Raw genomic sequence first — 20,561 nt, 5'->3', positions numbered from 1 at the left:
AACCAGTATGGAACACTATCTCTTGCAAGGTGACAGCTAACACCTACATTATTTTCTCTATTACCAATCGCTGGTCTGAGCTGCAGCTAGAGGAGGGCATATGATATGTTGGAACAGTTGTCCAAGATCATCTGTGCATTGGTGTATGATACTGTGATTGTAATAGTACCTTATACACACCCTGTGTATGTGAATGAAACTGTGTATGTGAATAAAACTTCATTCATGTGAGACAATTGCTACAAGGTATTTATTTTGCACTAGTGTATACTATCGAGGAAGACATCCAAGGTCTTGCATACAAATTGCTCTGGATATGAATTTTGAGGGTGTTTGTGATTTATTTACATAAGTGGTTTGTTGACTGCTGCTTCAGAATCAATTAAATATATCACAAGCAGTTGTACAGATATAATTTTGCATAATCCATGGATAGACGGAAACAAATATTTTGATGTTGTTTCTGTTTAAGGAAAAGTATGTTGTAATTAATGTAGATTGTAATAGGAAGTCTGAAAAGACAGTATCATATGCAGGATGTTGGTGCAAAACAGAAATACAAATAAGCCTTGCAGGATAAAAATGTTATTTTTTGGATTGACTTGATAGGAAGAAAACCTATCCAAAGATCTGGTGAGACAAAGTTGCAACAAGGATAAATAGAATATGTCAGTTTTATTTAGACAGGCAAATTGTAGTTATTGCTCACAAACAAACCACAGATACATTCACATTATAGTTCAACCGTTCATGTAAGTAAGATAATAAAGATTGATTAATGATATATAGCATAAAAATTTAACCAATAAGAAAATAAGGATTACAAATTAATTAGTGTTGCATCTGTATGGTGATTTAATAACAGCAGACTTGACATGAAATATAACACAGATCCAGAATGAGACCTTCAGTGGCAGCCAGTTGTCTATTCAAATGATTTCTTAGTTAAAAAATAAAACTACCAATTGGAAGCTGTCTACTGTCACAGATGGAAAATTTTAAAAGAAGCTGAAGTTAACAAATGTGTATTAACTTTAACTCAAGATGCCATTCTGTGAAATAGAAGCACAGAATGCCTTAGATATGAAATAGATTTTCAAAAGAAAAGGCAATAATTTATTATTTCCACATGACTATGAAAATTTCTCATGGAAATTTATTATCAAACATGAATGTTACATACTGATCAAAAAAATCTAAATTCAAAAATTGAAACCACTATGTAAACGACACTGTGAAATAGTTTTACTATTTTTATGAAAAAATGAAAATGATATTTTCTCATCAACAAACCCTTTGTGTTCCACATTCTGGGTAGCCCTGTGCACCACTTATTCTCAAAACATTCAGTGTTCCTCCATTCCCCCGGAAGAAACAGCGATCATAGAAACCATATGTATAGATGCGGCCAAAGAATCCCTCAGGTGTTCTAAGAGTAAATTCCATTCCATCTTCACTACATTGCTGGCTGACTGTGTATGAGCAAAATAACAAAATGTATATTTTATTCCTTATTTCAATAACAATACAATGTATTAAAAAACAATTTCAAAATTGAAAAAATTCTTAAATTACTTTTTCAAGATAGGTACTGATCTGGATATCTGAAAAATGATCCGTTATGTATAAGTATACATAAAAAACTGACCTTGACCTTTCTGTCACATTTTTTACATGTTTATTAATGTTTCTAATGCCTATAATCATGAATCCAGTAGCACTTTAGAGAAGTAAAAGTCCTTGAACTATGACCTAGATGTCTGCATGCTATAGGATGTGATAATGTGGAAAAAACAAAAAGATATGCTCCATGGTGGAATTATCTGAATGTGACAGAAATCAATTGGTGTGATGTAGATGTACAGACAAAAAAATGAATACAATTTCAGAAAATATGGATAATTTATTCAAGAGAAGGAGCTCCGCAAATTGAGCAAGTCAATAATGTGTTGGTCCATCTCTGACCATTACGTGAGCAGTTATTCAGCTTAGCATTGATAGAGTTGTTGAATGTCCTCCTGAGGTACATTGTGCCAGATTTTGTCCAAATTGTGTGTTCATTCATGAAAATCCCGAGATGGTTGGTGAGCTCAGCCCATAGTGCTCCGGGACCAATAATCGTAGCAGTCTGGTCCCTTTAATCCCATAAACCAACCAACCATAGTGCTCCACATGATCTCAATTGGGGAGAGATCCAGTGACATTGCTGACTGAGGTAGGGTTTGGCAATCACGAAGACAAGCAGTAGAAGCTTTAGCCTATGCAGGCGGACTTTATCTTTTCTAAAATGTAAGTCCAGGATGGCTTGCCATAATGGGCAACAAAATGGGGAGTGGAATACTGGTGACATACAGGTGTGCTGTAAGGGTGCTGCGGATGACAACCAAAGGGGTCCTCCTATGAAAAGAAATGGCACACCAGATCATCACCCTCGATTGTCAGGCCATATAGCAGACAACATTCAGGATGGCATCCCACCACTGTCCAGGGTCTTTACAGACACATCTCTGGCCTGGAATCTCTTGAGTATAACTGTCTTGAGTGATGAATCCTGCTTCGAATTGAGCCCTGATGTCCAGCGAAGATGTGTTGGGAGATGTCCCAGACACTAGTGGGATACCAACCTGGCTAATGCCTGCCATAATGCTAGACAACCTGGATTGGTGGTTTGGCATGCCTTTTCTTGGTTGGCCACTTTGGCTGTCATCCGCAGCACCCTTACAGCACAGTGGTACTTCAATGTTACTCTATACCCCATTATGTTGCCCTTCATGGTAAGCCACCCTGGGCTTACATTGCATCAAGAATGCCCTTCTGTCCACAGTGAGAGTTGACTTCATGCTTGCCAAACCCTACCTCAGTCAGCAAAGTCACCAGATCTCTCCATAACTGAGAACATTTGGAGCATTATGAGCAGGGCCCTCCAACCAGCTCAGGATTTTGATGGTCTAACACATCAACTGCGACCCTCCTCCCTCCCACCTAGCCATCCCATGGGCCACCTTTCAGGAGTTCCTTACTTCCAACTTGGGCTCACCATCCTTTTCCAGGTACCTTCCCAAGAATTCAAATCTCTCAATAGAAGAAAGGACAACTATTCACAACATCAAAACAAACCTTAATTTAATTATACTCCCTGCAGACAATGGTTCTACCACTGGTAGTGATGAATCATAGTGACTACCTGCCAGAAGGCTACTACCAACTGTCTGGCTCATTCATCTACAAGCTCTGCCATACTGATCCCATCACAGCAGTCCAATGTAACCTCCAACCACTACTGAAATCTTTATGTATATCCCAGAATCTGTCCACTGAGTCCACCTCTCTGCTCACTCCAGTGTCACCATGACACCCATTTTCTACATGCTCCCCAAAATCCACAAACCATCAATCCTGGATGCCCCATTGTAGCTGGTTATTGTACTCACACCAAACGAGTTTCTGCTCTTTTGACCAACAATTGCCTGAAGCCTAGCCTCTCACATCAAAGATACCAACCTCTTCCTTCACTGACTCTCTACCATCCCCACCCCTTTACCACCTGGACCCTTACTCATCACTGTTGATGACACTTCCCTATATACTGACATTCCTCATGCGCACGGCCTTGCCACTATTGAACACTACCTCTCCCAATGTCCTTCCAACTCAAAAGACACTGCCCCATTCCTAATAAGCCTTACCAGCTATAACTTCACACAAAACTGCTACTCCTTCAAGGGGAAGGTATATTAAAAACCAGCGGCACAGCCATGGGCAGCTGCACGGCAGCTTCCTATGCCACCCCGTTCATGGGTCATCTAGAGGAAACCTTCCTAGCCTCCCAAGACCCCTAACCTCTTGTCTGGTCCAGGCTGATATACAATATCTTCACGAACTGGACTTGGGGCCAAGACACACTGTCCTCATTCCTTCACAGCCTCAACACATTCCCTCCCATCCACTTAGGCTGGTCCTCCTCAGCCAATGTGCCACCTTCTTGAATGTTTACTTCCACCTCTCTGTTGGCTCCATACACACCTCTGTCCATATTAAACTCACAAACGACTGACAGTACCTGCATTTTGACAGAACCCACACCAAAAAAATCGGTACAATGAAGCCTGGCCACCCATGGGTGAACCTGAAGGCCTCAAGAGGACCACCACAGACAAGCACTACCAACCAAACCTAATCCGCAGACAGATCGCATATGCCATATTCTCACACATCCAAATCCTCCCACCAACCCCATGAATCCTCTACAAAGGAGCACCCATATCATCACCCAACATCACCCTGGCCTGGGGTAGTAAATAACCATACCCCTGCCAGAGCTTTGAATATCTGTCATCATGCCTGAAAATGAGGGAGATCCTACCCAAGTTCCTTCTCATCTGTCCTAAAGTGATATTCCATCACCCATGCACTTTACATGGTATTGTAGTCTATCCTTACGCCACTCCCACTACCAACCTCTTGCCACAAGTGTCATATCCTTGTGGAAGACACAGTTGCAAGACCTGTCTGTTTCACCTATTCAGCACTTACAACTCCAGTCATGTCACAGACTTATCTTGTGCCATCACAGGCACGACAACCTGTGATAGCAGCCATGTGTTACATCATCTCTACTACAGCCACTGCACAGACTTCTATGTCAGCATGACAACCAGTCATATGTCCAGTAGAATGAATAGCCACTGTCAAACTGCGGCCAAGAACAAAGTTTACCATCTAGTGGCACAACATGCTGCTGAGCACAACATGCTTAAGTTCAATAGTTGCTTCACAATCTGTGCTATTAGGATCCTTACACCCAGCATCAACTTTCCTGAATTATGTACTTGTAGATGTGAGTTATTCTTGCAAAATATCCTTTGCTTCCATAATCCTCATGGCCTCATTCTCCACTTACCCACTGTCCCCACATCTTCGAGCCAACAGTTTCCCCTTCCTATGTCCTGTCACCCCTCCCAATCCACACTTTCACACCTCTTCATTGTGTGATTTCAGAGGGATTATTTCAGCATTTTCTTGGAGTGATTTAGAGAAATCTCTGAAAACCTGAATCAAGATGGCCAGATGTGGACTGTCATCTTCCTGAATGCAAGGCTCATAGGCAGAGAGAGAGAGAGAGAGAGAGAGAGAGAGAGAGAGAGAGAGAGATTGAATGTTGAATGTACTAAAAAGAAAGGAAAGTTATAGATAGTGCTAGGGATACTAAAGTAATCTTGAGCTAAGGGGAAAATTCATATAACAAGCACCTGCAACACTTCAGAGGCTATACCATGAAATGTTCTTTCTTCAAAAATATCAAAACAGTGATGAACCAAGTATAATAGAATCCAGTGACAGAAGTTTTCAACACTGTTTATTTTCTGCAATTTTAGAAGTGTGAATTCTCAATGACAAGTGATTTTTGAGATTTACACCATAACCTTAGGCATTTTTTCTGCAGATTATTATGGGTCTAATCATGGAAGACATCAGAGGATATGGAAATGTGTTCAAATTCTCAGATGATGAATGCTTAAGAAAATATGCAATTTCAGAGGAATTACATTTGGAGATTCAAAAACCTAGTTACATAGCCACTGATGATGTTTCCAACAGCAAATGGTGGATTGTTATGCAGAAGATGATGCCTAAGATCATGATCAAAGTCCCAAAACTAAGATGTCAGCAAGGAATTAAGCACCAGTTGGTAAACTATACACTGTATGATCACACTTTGGTTTGCTATATGATGTGACTCATGGAAGGGGGTAGGGCATAACTAACTGGATTCTGTGAATCATATTAATTACAGAAGGGGGGGGGGGGGCACCCATATTGTAAAGTTTATAAAGAAGAAAGTAAAGAATGAGGAAGGTGCCCTTGAATTGTTGTAAAGCATGAAAAAATTAAGCTTACCATCAAGACAGTCTCCTGCAATTCTTCCACCAAACCGTTCATAGAAGTCATAGTCTCCTGTTGTCTCAAAATATAGTGGATTATTGATATCAAAATCTTTTGTATCACGATCACTTAGTTCACAGTTTTCTCTTTCTGCACCATAGGGTGCAGCATATGCCCTGTGGGAGAGAAATCCAGCAAAACTATTTAGTTATAGATTACTTTGTTGTGCTGATACTGAAAAACATAAAGCAGAGTACTTCAAAAGTGCATGACAGAGGATGTTTAGCATTGTACCACAAGTTAAGGTTTCTTTGTAAGAATCACTAAAAGTATGTGATGTCTTATAAAAAAGGTGAGCCATTGATTGTGCTGTAATATTTTAAAAAGAATTATTAAAAAAAGCCCCAAAATATGCACATCATATCTGAAATTAACAACTTGAGCCACAAAGTAAAAACCATGTGGCAAGTTGTAAACAGGGAGAGTGGGAAAAAATTGGATTGTATTTCTGATAAAGATATAAGTCAGTGTAGAAATATTGCAACAGCTATATAGCTAGAGATATTTTTAACAGCTGCTGAGAAAACTGGCTGCAAAGGCTCAGTGAGTGACGGGATTAGCCCTTCTGTGTAAAGCTAATGGAACCAAAGTTATGTGCCTCATATCATCCTTAATAAGATCAAGAAAACAGTCAAAGACATGAAAGCAAAAAGTTCTTTTGAAGTCAATAATATTTCCATAAGAAATCTATGCTCTGTCATGTTTATATAAGTGCAGTTCTGTGTCACATATTTAGTGAATCACTACACAAGATATTGTCCCACTGGGATTTAAATATGCATGTGTGAAACCACTTTTTTAGAATGGTGAAAAAACTGTAACAAATTACTGCCCAATGTCCCTGCTAACAAGTTTTTCCAAAGACCTAAAGAAACTGGTGTTCAGGCTAGTTGTCAGTCACAACATTCTCAGTCAATGTCAGTTTGGTTTTTGGCAAGACATCTGCAGCTCATGGTCTAGTGGCTAGTGTTGCTGCCTCTGGATCACGGGGTCCCAGGTTTGATTCCCGGCTGGGTTGTGGATTTTCTCTGCCCGGGAACTGGGTGTTTGTGTTGTCCTCATCATTCATGAAAGTGGCGAAATTGGACTGAGTAAAGGTTGGGAATTTGTACGGTGCTGATAACCGCGCAGTTGAGCACCCCTCAAACCAAACATCATCATCATCGTTATGTGCAATTTCATGTGACACATTAGGAACATAATATGAAGTGCAATGGCCATGAAGTACTGCAAATGGATTCTGCTAAGATCTTGTTGGATTTTGATATCAAATTAAATTGGCCCAACCAAATCCTAGATCTGGCAAAAAGACTTCATTCTACGACTTTTGCCTTACACATAATTGCATCATATGCACATAAGGATACACTGTTGTCTTAAGCGATCATATTTTGGGGTAATCAACCCCTGACAAAAGAAGAGAGTTATATGCATTATGAATGCTGTTCATCCAAGATGCTCTTGCAGGAACCTTTTATGAAAACTACATATTTTACAATGATATCTCAGTATATCTCCTCCCATGTATGTTTCACTGTTAAAAACCACTCTCTTTTCAAAACCAATAATGCATATCATGGCCACAGTATGAGGTCAAATCTGGACTTACATAGTAACTTGACAAACTTTACCCTTGTGCAGAAAGAAGTAATTACTTAGGAATGAAAGTTTTCAATGCTATACCTATAGACATGAAGAGTGTTGCCCCTGAAACACCAAAATTCAAGAGCAAGTCGAAAGAATACCAGTTACAAAAGTCATTCCACTCAACTGGTGGGTTTTTAGCACAAATGAGCATGCATGTGTGTAGTTATTGTATAACTGAGTCATTAAATTTAGTTTAAGCATAAATATGAATTATTTTTGTCATAAATCTATATTAATTTTCAAATATTAAGATATTACTGATATAAATTTCTCAAAGTGTATGTGTAAATATTAATTCTGATGTGTTGTTCAATTATGTACCATATTTATTTTTATGTAATATAATGTAACTTCAGTTGATATGAGCATTATTATAAATCTATCACATTTTATTCAACTATATCCATTACTGTAAATTTTATGCAAAATTTATAATTGTAAATACTGTAAAAAAACTGACTCATGTCATATCCTAACTACTCTAACGCTACTAGGGTCAATGTAATTCATGATAAAATAAAACAAATGAATAAAAAATTATCATTCAATGAAATGAAATGATCGTATGGCATTGTTGGCTGGGAGACCCCATGAGGGGTGTTGGGCCGCAGAAAGTGCAAGTCCTTTTTAGCTGACGCCACTTCGACGACTTGCGAGTCAATGATGATGAAAAATTATCATTCAGTAATTCACCTGTAGAGTGTGGGAAGGTGTTTTGAGGTAGGTAAAGTTTTTTTGTTATAATGTTGTCTGACACTGACATACCTATCGCTTTTAAAAGGGGAGTGTCGAACACTGGACTTTAGGAAGGTAAACTGGATTTTGCTCATAATCTCATTCATGCCATAAAAAGTCACTGTTGTTTCCCCAATAAAATCAATCAGTTGAAAATTAAAAATCCCATAAGCACATTAGAATACACATCACATGCAAGTAAAGCTGCAGTTAAGCACTAATTAATCTAGGCACTTTCAAATAAAAATACATAATGTCTGTAATAACATATTTATGAATGGCAAAAGAAAAAAATGTAAAATTTTAGGTTTTTACATATTATTAAAATATATAATTAACTTTGTTGTTGTTGTGGTCTTCAGTCCTGAGACTGGTTTGATGCAGCTCTCCATGCTACTCTATCCTGTGCAAGCTTCTTCGTCTCCCAGTACTTACTGCAACCTACATCCTTCTGAATCTGCTTAGTGTATTCATCTCTTGGTCTCCCTCTACAATTTTTACCCCCCATGCTGCCCTCAAATGCTAAATTTGTGATCCCTTGATGCCTCAGAACATGCCCTACCAACTGGTCCCTTCTTCTTGTCAAGTTGTGCCACATACTCCTCTTCTCCCCAGTTCTATTAAATGCCTCCTCATTAGTTATGTGATCTACCCATCTAACTTCAGCATTCTTCTGTAGGACCACATTTCGAAAGCTTCTATTCTCTTCTTGTCCAAACTATTTATCGTCCATGTTTCCCTTCCATACATGGCTACACTCCATACAAATACTTTCAGAAACGACTTCCTGACACTTAAATCTATACTCGATGTTAATGAATTTCTCTTCTTCAGAAACGCTTTCCTTGCCATTGCCAGTCTACATTTTATATCCTCTCTACTTCGACCATCATCAGTTATTTTGCTCCCCAAATTGCAAAACTCCTTTACTACTTTAAGTGTGTCATTTCCTAATCTAATTCCCTCAGCATCACCCGGCTTAATTCGACTACATTCCATTATCCTTTTTTAGCTTTTGTTTACGTTCATCTTAATAAAATATTACAACGTTATTACAGAATTCTATATTTATATTTACGTTTGTGACACTTTGACATTTGACTGTAACTTTAGGTCATAAGTTACTGTAATTTAGTAAATAACAAAAGTGACTTGCCTTTCACATCTCACTGTAAACTTATTTGTGATTTCTTTGGAATCTAGATGTACTGCCAGATCAAGATGAACACTCATTAGAGCAAGACCAGTAAGTCTGTCATCTCCTATTTTATTTCTGATATAAGTTTTTAGCCTCATTAAAGTGGAGAAACATCTTTCTGGGGTCGCAGTGACACTGGGAGTGTTAAAATGATGACAAGTTTTTTTATCAAAGGGAAAACTGTTCATTGTACTGATCAATAGCTTCTCTTGCAATGGCATATTTCTTCTCTACACTTTTCCAGTGATTTTGCCATATCTCATATTCACTCGGAAGTTCTGTGCCAGCATTTTCACCCAGAAGTATTTGTGCTATCTTTTTGTCCTGGAGTGATTACTGGTTTTCTCAGACAAAAGCATCTAAATCCCTTCGATCGTTTCTTCATGTTTAAAACAAGTATCGAGTTCCATACTCACATGTCAATAAAAGGGCAAAAGACATATTGGCGGTAATACGTTTCAGCAGTTTCTGCTGGTGCATTGCTGCGCTGGGATCGCCTTCCAGTCGTTCTTGGAACAGCTATGTCACTCAGAGTCATCTGTTTTGCCTGCTCAAAAAGGATTGAGAATTGACTTTCATTCCGGATATTTTATTTTTTATTTATTTTATTGTTTTAGCATAGCTGCAAGCATTGGTCAAGTCAACAGTGACCTTTTGCATTGCTTTGTTTAGCTTCGCTGTATACGAAAAAGCTTTTCTTCGTATAATTTCGACACAATAAATTGACTATTTTCTAAGGTGGTCTGCAGTTGGTATGGTGAAGTGGCGACATCCCTACATGTATCGTCTTGAAGTGCCAAGCATTGCGCGCACTACAGGAAGCATTTCTGCAAATCTTTTGACAGCCACATGCTTTTCGGTCCACCGCGTCTTACAAAAGGCGATAAGTGTCAAATGAGAAGAGTTGATTTGTCCCGCAATTTTCTTCAAAAGGTTGTCCTGAAGTGGATGGTTCAAATGGCTCTGAGCACTATGGGACTTAACATCTTAGGTCATCAGTCCCCTAGAACCTAGAACTTAGAACTACTTAAACCTAACTAACCTAAGGACATCACACACATCCATGCCCGAGGCAGGATTCGAACCTGCGACCATAGCAGTCCCGCGGTTCCGGACTGCAGCGTCTAGAACCGCAAGACCACCGCGGCCGGCTCCCGAAGTGGAGATTGTCGAAAAAGGTTTACTGCAGTTTTCATTGCTCCGACACAGTTCCTTATCATCGGTGTCGCGCGTGAATGAGCTGGAACTAAATTAAGAACGTGCGCCACACAGTTTAGAGATCGTCAACAACTGCGAAAATCTAAGTATCAAGATAAAGAAAAATGATTGTGTTCTAATCCTAGGGGGCGGAGCAGACGTCCGCTGCAATGATGTATTATCAGCAAGACGAGCGCTAAGAGAGGCGCTCGAAAAGCTCAAAAATGTACATGTGATGGTAACCAGCATTCCATACGATTTTTTTTAGAAATCTCGTGTTAACGAAGAAATAAAAAAAACTAACAGACTGCTTCACACAATAACTAAGTGCTACCCAAATTCAACATTTGTCCAGGTAGATTTCAGAAAACAACATTTCATAAACAGTGGAGATCTTCTAAATAGAGCAGGACAACTGTATGTCTGTGCTCAAATTATGAAAACAATAAATAATCTCAATGATCAACACAAACTGCCTGGTATCCTCACCATAGCAGTAACTGAGCAAATGGAAATTTGCAAGGAAACGTCTAAGATGAGAGAGATACCTAACATACCGGTACCAGTATCTCAAGGAGTGGTAGAATATGGGGTACCAGCAGAAATGTCAGGAACATCCAGCAGAGTTGAAGAGGAAACAATTTCTTCAGATGAGAAAGCCTACAAACCTAGTGTAAAATCATGTGCACCTGAAACCTCCAAGGATGAAGCTGTCAGCACATTCAACACACTTAATGCTTCACACTCACTTGTAACTAGGACTGCAACCAGACCAACAGCCAAAAACCATTCAATTAGATCCAGAAACTCATCAGCTGCTCTGCAGACATCTCAAAGGAAGAGCCTCAGGATAAGAAGAGCTGCTGTGCGTAGTGACTATTTTTTATGGGATCTTCACAATTTGAAGAAGAAGAAAAGGCAGAATCTTTACAGTGTCAGCAACAAGAAAGTACAAAGGTAAATAGGGCAGCAAATCCACTACATGAAAATTTAACAGTTGTATACCAAAATGTGCAAGGACTAGAAAGTAAATTAGCTGAAATAGAAGTTCTATTAACTGACTATCTAAAAGACATTAACATACTATGCATAAGTGAGCACTGGGTAAAAGAAATGCAAGCGTCTAGCATAATTATTCCAAATTTTGAAATGATTAGCAAATTTTGTAGAATCAACCATAAAGGGGGTGGGACATGTATTTATGTTAGGACAGGGATGGAATCAAAAGAAATTAAATGTAAACTAAAATGCATAGAAAAAGATTTTGAATACAGTATATGTGAGCTAACCAAATTAAAAATTGCTATTGTTTGTTTGTACTGATCACCACTGGGCAACTTTGCCATTTTTATGGAAAACCTTGAGGGACTGCTGAATGAACTTAAACATAATGTAATTTTTCTTGGTGATTTTAATGTTAACTTTAAGAATGATTGTAGTAAACAACAGCAACTGTGCAATCTGTTTTTGTGTCATAATATGATGGCAACTGTAAATGAAGTTACCAGATGCAGAAATATGTCTGAAACTATAATAGATCAAGTATTTATAAACAAGGACAAGTGTGAATATAACACTGAAGTAATTGACACTGGTTTCTCGGATCACAAGGGTATCAAATTGAGTTTAAATGTCACATCTTACAAGGACCCTGTTATCAATAACAATTACAGAGAAAGGAGATTTATAAATGATGACAGAATAAGAATTTTTAATTACATTCTGGAAAATAACAACTGGGGTAGTGAATCAAGTGGTGATGTCAACAGAAAGTTTGACTCATTCCTTGAAAGCTACAAACACTGCTTCGATGTTGCCTTTCCTATAAAAAGAGTCAAAACTAAACATAAAACCAAAACATGGGTTACAAAGGGGATTAGAAAGTATACCAACCCAAAATCCTATACAGTGCTCTCCCCAAAGAACTAAAAATAATACCAAAACTGTACATATTTAAAAGAGAATTAAAAAACATGTTATTGAGCAATAGTTTTTACAGTATTGAAGAGTTTATGAATCGTTGGCAATAAAAGTGCAGTTAATATTTCCCTGACATAATAAATATGTGTAATTGCTCACATTTAAATACTTGCTGTTTCTATGAAAGTGTGAAACAGTGTTAATGTAAGAATGTAAATAATCTTTGATGTGAGAATCACTAACTTTTTTTTTTGTACGTTGTTATCCTACTGGTATATTTTTATGTTAATGTTCTAAAAGTTCTATTAAAATTGTAATGTCTAAGTGACAAGTAAATTCAATTATAAATTTTCATGTATATGTATTTTAAATTGTAATGTTTATTGACAAGTCCTATGTCATTTCGATGATGTACTACAAGGACGCTAATAAATTGAATTGAATTGCGCTCTTGGGTATCGTTCTACAAATGTTGTTCTCACGCCTCGTAACCGGCCGCTCATCACTGTAGTGCCATCAAAGCCCTGCCCAATAAATTTATCCATATCCAAGTCATAAGACATGAAATGCGTTATAATCGTTGCTGCCAGTGCTTGAGCTGAAACATCTTCTGCGTAGATGAATTCAAGAAAACCTTCCCCGATGATCTAACCCCAAAACAGATTTCTGACTTGTCCGGTTTCACTGTTTTTTCAAGCGTGACTAATCAAACACAAGCACGCGAAGTTTAAGCTCGGTTGACTCAAGACGCCCGAAACTGTCACCGTTAATTGTTGACTGCCCAGAGCGAAGCTGCACATCAGCCCGTTGCGCGCATAGCGATGGGGTGGGCCCGTGAAGGCTCTGAGCACTATGGGACTTAACATCTAAGGTCATCAGTCCCATAGAAATACTTAAACCTAACTAACCTAAGGACATCACACACATCCATGCCCGAGGCAGGATTCGAACCTGCGACCGTAACAGTCACGCGGTTCCGGACTGAGCCCGTGAAGGGGGGAAGGGGATGTGGGAGAGGTGAAACCCCACTTTATTGCATTGCAACTCCATAGTTTGTTGCTGTCTCAGTTAATTACAGTGCGTGACTATTAAAATGTGGCACGGGTTTCACAAAGCGGATATTCGGGTAATATTCCAGTTTTTCGCGTAAGATAAGGGTGGGGGTTGGGGGGGGGGGGAGGAGGGGCTCCAGACCCCCTAAACTCCATTCCCTCATATTCGTCCCCATTGTCAGCATTGTGTGTAATAACAAATACACATAATTCTTAAGTGCTTTTGGGTGCACTGTAGTTACTCTGATCTCGTCTTCACAGTCCGTATGAGAGCAATAAATAGCAGGATGAAGAATATCTCTAGATTCTTCATTTAATACTTTGTAAATAGGATTTTATGGGACAGTTCTACATCTACATCTATCTACATGGATACACTGCAAATCACACTTACGTGACTGGCAGAGGATTCATCGAAGCATCTTCACAATAATTATCTATTATTCGAATATCGAAGAGCGCGCGGAAAAAACGAACATCTATATCTTTCCGTGCGAGCTCTGATTTCCCTTGTTTTATTACGATGATTGTAGGTCTGCGTCAACAAAATATTTGCACATTCGGATGTTGGTGATTGAAATTTCGTGAGAAGATTCCGCCGCAACGAAAAGCCCCTTTGTTTTAATGATGTACACCGCAAATCTTGTATCATGTCAGTGACACTTTCTCCCCTATTTCGCGATAATACAAAGTGTTTTGCAGTTCTTTGAACTTTGTCGATGTACTCTGTCAATCTTATCTGATAAGGATCCCTGACCGCGCAGCAGTACTCCAAAAGAGGACGGACATGCGTAGTGTAGGCAACCCTTTAGCAGATGTGTTACGGTACATTTTCTAAGTGTTCTGCCAATAAAACGCAGTCTTTGGTTTGCCTTCCCCACAAAATTTTCTATGTGTTTTTTCCAATTCAAGTTGATCGTAATTGTAATTCCTGGGTATTTAGTGGAATTTACGGCCTTCAGATTTGACTGATTTATCGTGTAACCGAAGTTTAGCGGATCCTTTTAGCACTCATGTTGATGACCTCACGGTTTTCATTATTTAGGATCAATTGCCAATTTTCGCACCTTACAGATATCTTTCCTAAATTGTTTTCCTGTTTGTTTTGATATTCTGATGACTTAACTAGACGATAGACCATAGAATCATCTGCAAACATCCTAAGACGGCTGCTCAGTCTGTCTCCTAAATCGTTTATATAGATAAGGAACAGCAAAGGGCCTATAACACTAACTTGGGGAACGCCAGAAATCACTTCTGTTTTACTCGATGACTTTTCGTCAATTACTACGAAGTGTGACCTCTTTGAGAGGAAATCACGAATCCAGTCACATAACTGAGGCGATACTCCATAAGAACGCAATTTCACTACAAGCGCTTGTGTGGTACAATGTCGAAAGGCTTCTGGAAATCTAGATTTACGGAATCAGTTCGAAACTCCTTGTCAATAGCACTCAACACTTCGTGTGAATAAAGAATTAGTTGGGTTACACAAGACCGATGTTTTCTAAATCGGTGTTGACTATGTGTCAATAGACCACTCTCTTTGAGGTAATTCATAATGTTCGAACACAATATATGTTCCAAAATCCTGCTGCATATCGACCTTAATGATATGGCCTAAAATTTGGTGGATTACTCCTACTACCTCTCTTGAATATTGGTGTGACCTGTGCAACTTTTCAGTCTTTGGACACGGATCTTTCGTCGAACGAGCGGTTGAATATGATTGTTACACGTTGAGCTATTGTATCAGCATATTCTGAAAGGAACCTAATTGGTATACAGTTTGGAGCGGAAGACTTGCATTTATTAAGTGATTTAACGGAAGCAGTGAGGCCTTGGTAGGTCGCTGGAAGAAGTCGGTACCACATCTGCACACACAAGTCACCTAATTCCTGTAAATTCCAGGGAGGGTGGTGGTGAGCTCTGATGCTACGTTCAATCACATCTCAGATGTGTTTAATCAGGTTCATATCTGGCGATCTGGGGGCCCAGCACATCAATTGAAACTCGCCACTGTGTTCCTCGAACCACTCTATCACACTCCTGACCTTGTGACATGGCACATTTATCTTACTGAAATATGCCACTGCCATCGGGAAACACGATCGTCATGAAGGGATGTTCATGGTCTGCAACCAGTGTTCGATACTCCTTGACCGTCATGGTGCCTGGCACGAGCTCTACTGGACTCACAGATGTCCACGTGAATGTTCCTCAGAGCATAATAGAGCCACCACCAGCTTGTCTCCATCCCGCCGTACAGGTTTCAGGGAGCTGTTCCCGTGGAAGACGATAGATTTGCGCCCTCCAATCGGCACGATGAAGAAGGTACCGGGATTCGTCAGACCATTCTACGCTCTGTCACTATGGCAATGTCTAATGGCGATGGTCACATACCCATTTCAGTCGTAATTGCCGATGTCGTGGTAGCATTGGCACATGCATGGGTCGTCAACTGCAGAGGCCCATTGTTAGGAGCGTTTGGTGCATTGTGTGTTCAGACACACTTGTACTCTGCCCAGCATTAAAGTCTGGTGTTAGTTCCGCTACAGTTCGCCGCCTGTCCTTTTTTGCCAGTCTGCCCAGCCTACGACGTCTGACATCTGTAATGAGGTGCCCAACCCCACGACGTCTGGACGTGGTTTCACCCAGTGTGCGATCTGCAGGGGGAGATGGGGGGGATTCCCCCCCTCTGTATCAGACCATCCCCTCCTCTGGCTTTAGTTTATGCATCCCAACCTGGGATGTTTATTTCCCACGCACTGGAGTAAAACTTTACATATAATTTAAATTTGTGAAGCCGAACACTGAAAGTTTTTAATACAGTCTTACTGTTAATATGTTTGCTTATTAATTTTGAAAAAGTGTTATGTAATAGTTAAGCATTTCGAAACATCGTTCTCATGTTGTCATTGTTGCTTTCGTCTAAGGTGCGTCAACCGTTTACTTTCGAGCTTGCGAGGGAAGTAGTGTGGCAGTCATACCGCAGCAGTCGTACCGCAGAGTTGGGTGAACCGGGGACTGAAATTCCCACCCCGGGCCCTGACACAGGGTGGTGACCGACCCGGTACCTGTGCGAACATTTATCGTTAGGTCACCTTTTGGCAACGGTATGGCGCGGACTAACGCGCCTGGGAGGAAAGCACACATTACTAAATAACGCACCATCGTCTGCTTCTAGTTCCTTGGATACTATTTCGTGGACCTTCTTTAAATACTCTTCTCTTCAACCATCGTTTTCTTTTCCTTTGGTTTTCATTTCCGTTGTTAGCTGCGTGTGCAAGTACCAAGTAGGCCGGCGCTGCGATACTTTATCGTCCTTTATACTGTAAGACCGACGTGGCACACGTGTGGCACAAATTCTGTGGCTTTGGTATAAATTAACCTGCCGTATGCAACATACGCCGCAAGATGTTGCCTGTTGTAGCATGCTACAAGACGACGCACGCCACATTTCCGTAGCATGCCACAATGTTGCAAGACGTCGCCCCAGCGTAAACGAGGCTTTAGAGCCAGGTCTGTATTGTATGGTGGATGTGATGTGTTGCGTACGAAACTAAAATCTGCAATCAGATCCAAATGTCGTGGAAAACTGTGAAGAGGTGTCATCCTGCAGCAAGATAAAGCTCGCCCACATTCTGCCAAACGGACAGCCGACGCAATAAAGGAGCTGAAATTCGAGGTGCTGCAACGTCCATCATACAGTCCAGACCTGGCTGCAAGCGATTTTCACATGTTTGGATCCTTAACGGAACCACTACAGGGAAGAAGATTTGAAAGTGATGAAGACGTCATTGTTGCGGTGCAAAATTGGTTACAGATGCGACCGAAAAACGTATTTTCTGATGAAATAAAAAAAAACCTCGTAAAACGTCGGGAAAACTGCATTGAAGTCCAGGGAGGTTACGTAGAAAAATAACGCATGTTTCAGTTTTCTATCATCAGAATAAGTGCAGCTTTTCACAAATATGCCTTTTACTTTTTGAATTCCCGTCGTATACATGTATGTAGATGATTCTGTAAATAAGCTTTATCTATAATGTACTTTTAAAGATATAACAAGGGATGGCTTTTCTGATAGTGCATACGCGTGAATAGTGAGTTTCGGCATTAGCATCTATTTATAAATAAATGTTTAACCATGGGTAACGCCACGGTCCAAGCTAGTAACATATGTAATTATACTAACCCCCTAAGACATCCCTCCCCCCCCCCCCCCCCCCCACTGGTAAAAGCACAAATCGCACACTGGTTTCACCACGTGTTGAAGACACTCACCACAGCAATCCTCAAACACCCGACAAGTCGTGCAGTTTCCGAAATGCACGTGTCGAGCCTCCGGGCCATCAGTATCTGCCCTCGGTCAAACTCAGATAGCTCGCATGCCTTCTCCATCTACATCTACATCTACATTTATACTCCGCAAGCCACCCAACGGTGTGTGGCGGAGGGCACTTTACGTGCCACTGTCATTAACTCCCTTTCCTGTTCCAGTCGCGTATGGTTCGCGGGAAGAACGACTGTCTGAAAGCCTCCGTGCGCGCTCGAATCTCTCTAATTTTACATTCGTGATCTCCTCGGGAGGTATAAGTAGGGGGAAGCAATATATTCGATACCTCATCCAGAAACGCACCGTCTCGAAACCTGGACAGCAAGCTACACCGCGATGCAGAGCGCCTCTCTTGCAGAGTCTGCCCTTGAGTTTGCTAAACATCTGCGTAACGCTATCACGCTTACCAAATAACCCTGTGACGAAACGCGCCGCTCTTCTTCGGATCTTCTCTATCTCCTCTGTCAACCCGACCTGGTACGGATCCCACACTGATGAGCAATACTTGAGTATAGGTCGAACGAGTGTTTTGTAAGCCACCTCCTTTGTTGATGGCCAACATTTTCTAAGGACTCTCCCAATGAATCTCAACCTGGTACCCGCATTACCAACAATTAATTTTATATGATCATTTCTCTTCAAATCGTTCCGTACGCATACTCCCAGATATTTTACAGAAGTAACTCCTACCAGTGTTTGTTCCGCTACCATGTAATCATACAATAAAGGATCCTTCTTTCTATGTATTCGCAATACATTACATTTGTCTACGTTAAGGGTCAGTTGCCACTCCCTGCACCAAGTGTCTACCAGCTGCAGATCTTCCTGCATTTCGCTGCAATTTTCTAATGCTGCAACTTCTCTGTATACTACAGCATCATCCGCGAAAAGCCGCATGAAACTTCCGACACTATCTACATTCTACACATGGACAGCACACTCACTGATACCTCATGCACCGTGTGTGTCTGATTAGCAGTCATTCCTCACTAGGTGACGCTGCTATCGCCTGGACGGTTTTATATCGATAGTAGGTCGGTGGTCATAGTGTTATGGCTGATCAGTGTATATAAGACATCCACATGCGTAACAGTTTCAGTTTCGATTACGAATAACATTTAGGCGGCTTTTACCTCCGTGTGTAACATCGACTGTAGCGAAAGCATGCAGCACAGGTGAAGGTGCCTGAACTGCGACTGACATGCGAGGCGTGTTCCCCCTACACGGCTCCTCACCCCTTGGCATTCTTATGTAGGGGTCGGGGCTTGGTTCATCCGCTCCTCGCTATCCCTTCTGTCAACTGACCAGCTTTAGTTAACAAATTGCACACAGGCGCTATGTGATCTCACTGGTATGCAGGATGCAGGATAAGGATTGCAGACAGAAGCCTGAAATACTGAATTCGCTATTCCCAAACTGTTTCACTGTAGAAGATCGTAGTACCGTACTGATCGTAGTTTCAGTCATTGGATGAAGGCCGCAATGAGATATAGAGAGAAGTGATGGCTGAATAGAAAATCACTTACATTCACTCATCAAAGGAAAGGCAACTGGACCCGTGTTCTATATAGAGTACTCAAAAGAACTTGCTATCCTTCTAGAAGCAGTTTATCGTAGGTTGCTAGAGCAAGGAAGCCTTACAAGCAGTGGAAGAATGGCGTGGGATCCATTTCCAAACATATGCACATGACTATAGCCCTATATAGCTGTTGCCAACCTGTTGCACAATTATAGACCACGTTCTATGCTTGAGCATTACGATCTTTTTGGAGACCGCAAGTTTCCTTGATGCTTGGAACCACAGTCTACTACTGACAAGGTCACAACGCCAAGGCTGTAACGAAATGAAGGAAAACCTGCAGAAGACACACGCTTGGTGTAGGGACCCTCAACATGAGTAAATGTAACATACTGCACATAAATAGGCTGTTTACCCTACATGCAATAAATCACTGCAAACAGTGGCAACAGTAAAATATCTAAGAGTAGCTGAATGTTTGTTCACTGCGATAAAATATGTTATTTTTGTAAAGGGTACCGGTTAACCTGTCTGAATCACTGAGAGAAAACACAAACATCATCAAGCTAGTTCTCTGCCAGTATTGATTGCTGTCGTTGTTGCGGTCTTCAGTCTCAAGACTTGTTTGATGCAGGTCTCCACGCTACTCTGTTCTATACAAGCCTCTTCATCTCCGAAGAATTACTGCAGCCTACATACATTTGAATCTGCCGACTGTATTCATCTCTTGATCTCCCTCTACAATTCAAAGCCCCCTCCCTTCTCCCCCTCATACACACACACTTCCCTTCAGTACTAAATTGATGATTCCTTGATGTCTCAGAATGCCTTATATCAACCACCGGCTTCTTAAGCCTAGTTTATACGACGACACTGGGTTGCATGCAACTGGGTTACCAGCCAGTGCGCATGCGCGAAGCACGTTTGCGCAACACATTGTGAAACTAAAGATTTTCGGATTGTTCCAACTTTGACGACACTAGTTGCATGAGTATTGAGGTTAGGTGTGTAGAT

General features: G+C 40.6%; 1 protein-coding gene across 1 annotated transcript in view; it reads right to left on the bottom strand.

Moving 5' to 3' along the window:
* The window catches only part of LOC124722012, a 190,930-nt gene that overhangs the window by 37,873 nt on the left and 132,496 nt on the right, over positions 1-20,561 (bottom strand). Inside the window, exons 12-13 of the mRNA XM_047247189.1 lie at positions 5,899-6,059; positions 1,294-1,472 (exon numbers count right to left, since the gene is read on the bottom strand). Coding sequence (XP_047103145.1) covers positions 1,294-1,472; positions 5,899-6,059 — 340 coding nt within the window. The remainder of the gene's footprint in view (positions 1-1,293; positions 1,473-5,898; positions 6,060-20,561) is intronic.

Source organism: Schistocerca piceifrons, chromosome X (assembly GCF_021461385.2).
Source record: "Schistocerca piceifrons isolate TAMUIC-IGC-003096 chromosome X, iqSchPice1.1, whole genome shotgun sequence".
In the NCBI taxonomy this organism is placed as follows: Eukaryota; Metazoa; Arthropoda; class Insecta; order Orthoptera; family Acrididae; genus Schistocerca; species Schistocerca piceifrons.
This window is presented reverse-complemented; position numbering and strand designations above follow the sequence as displayed.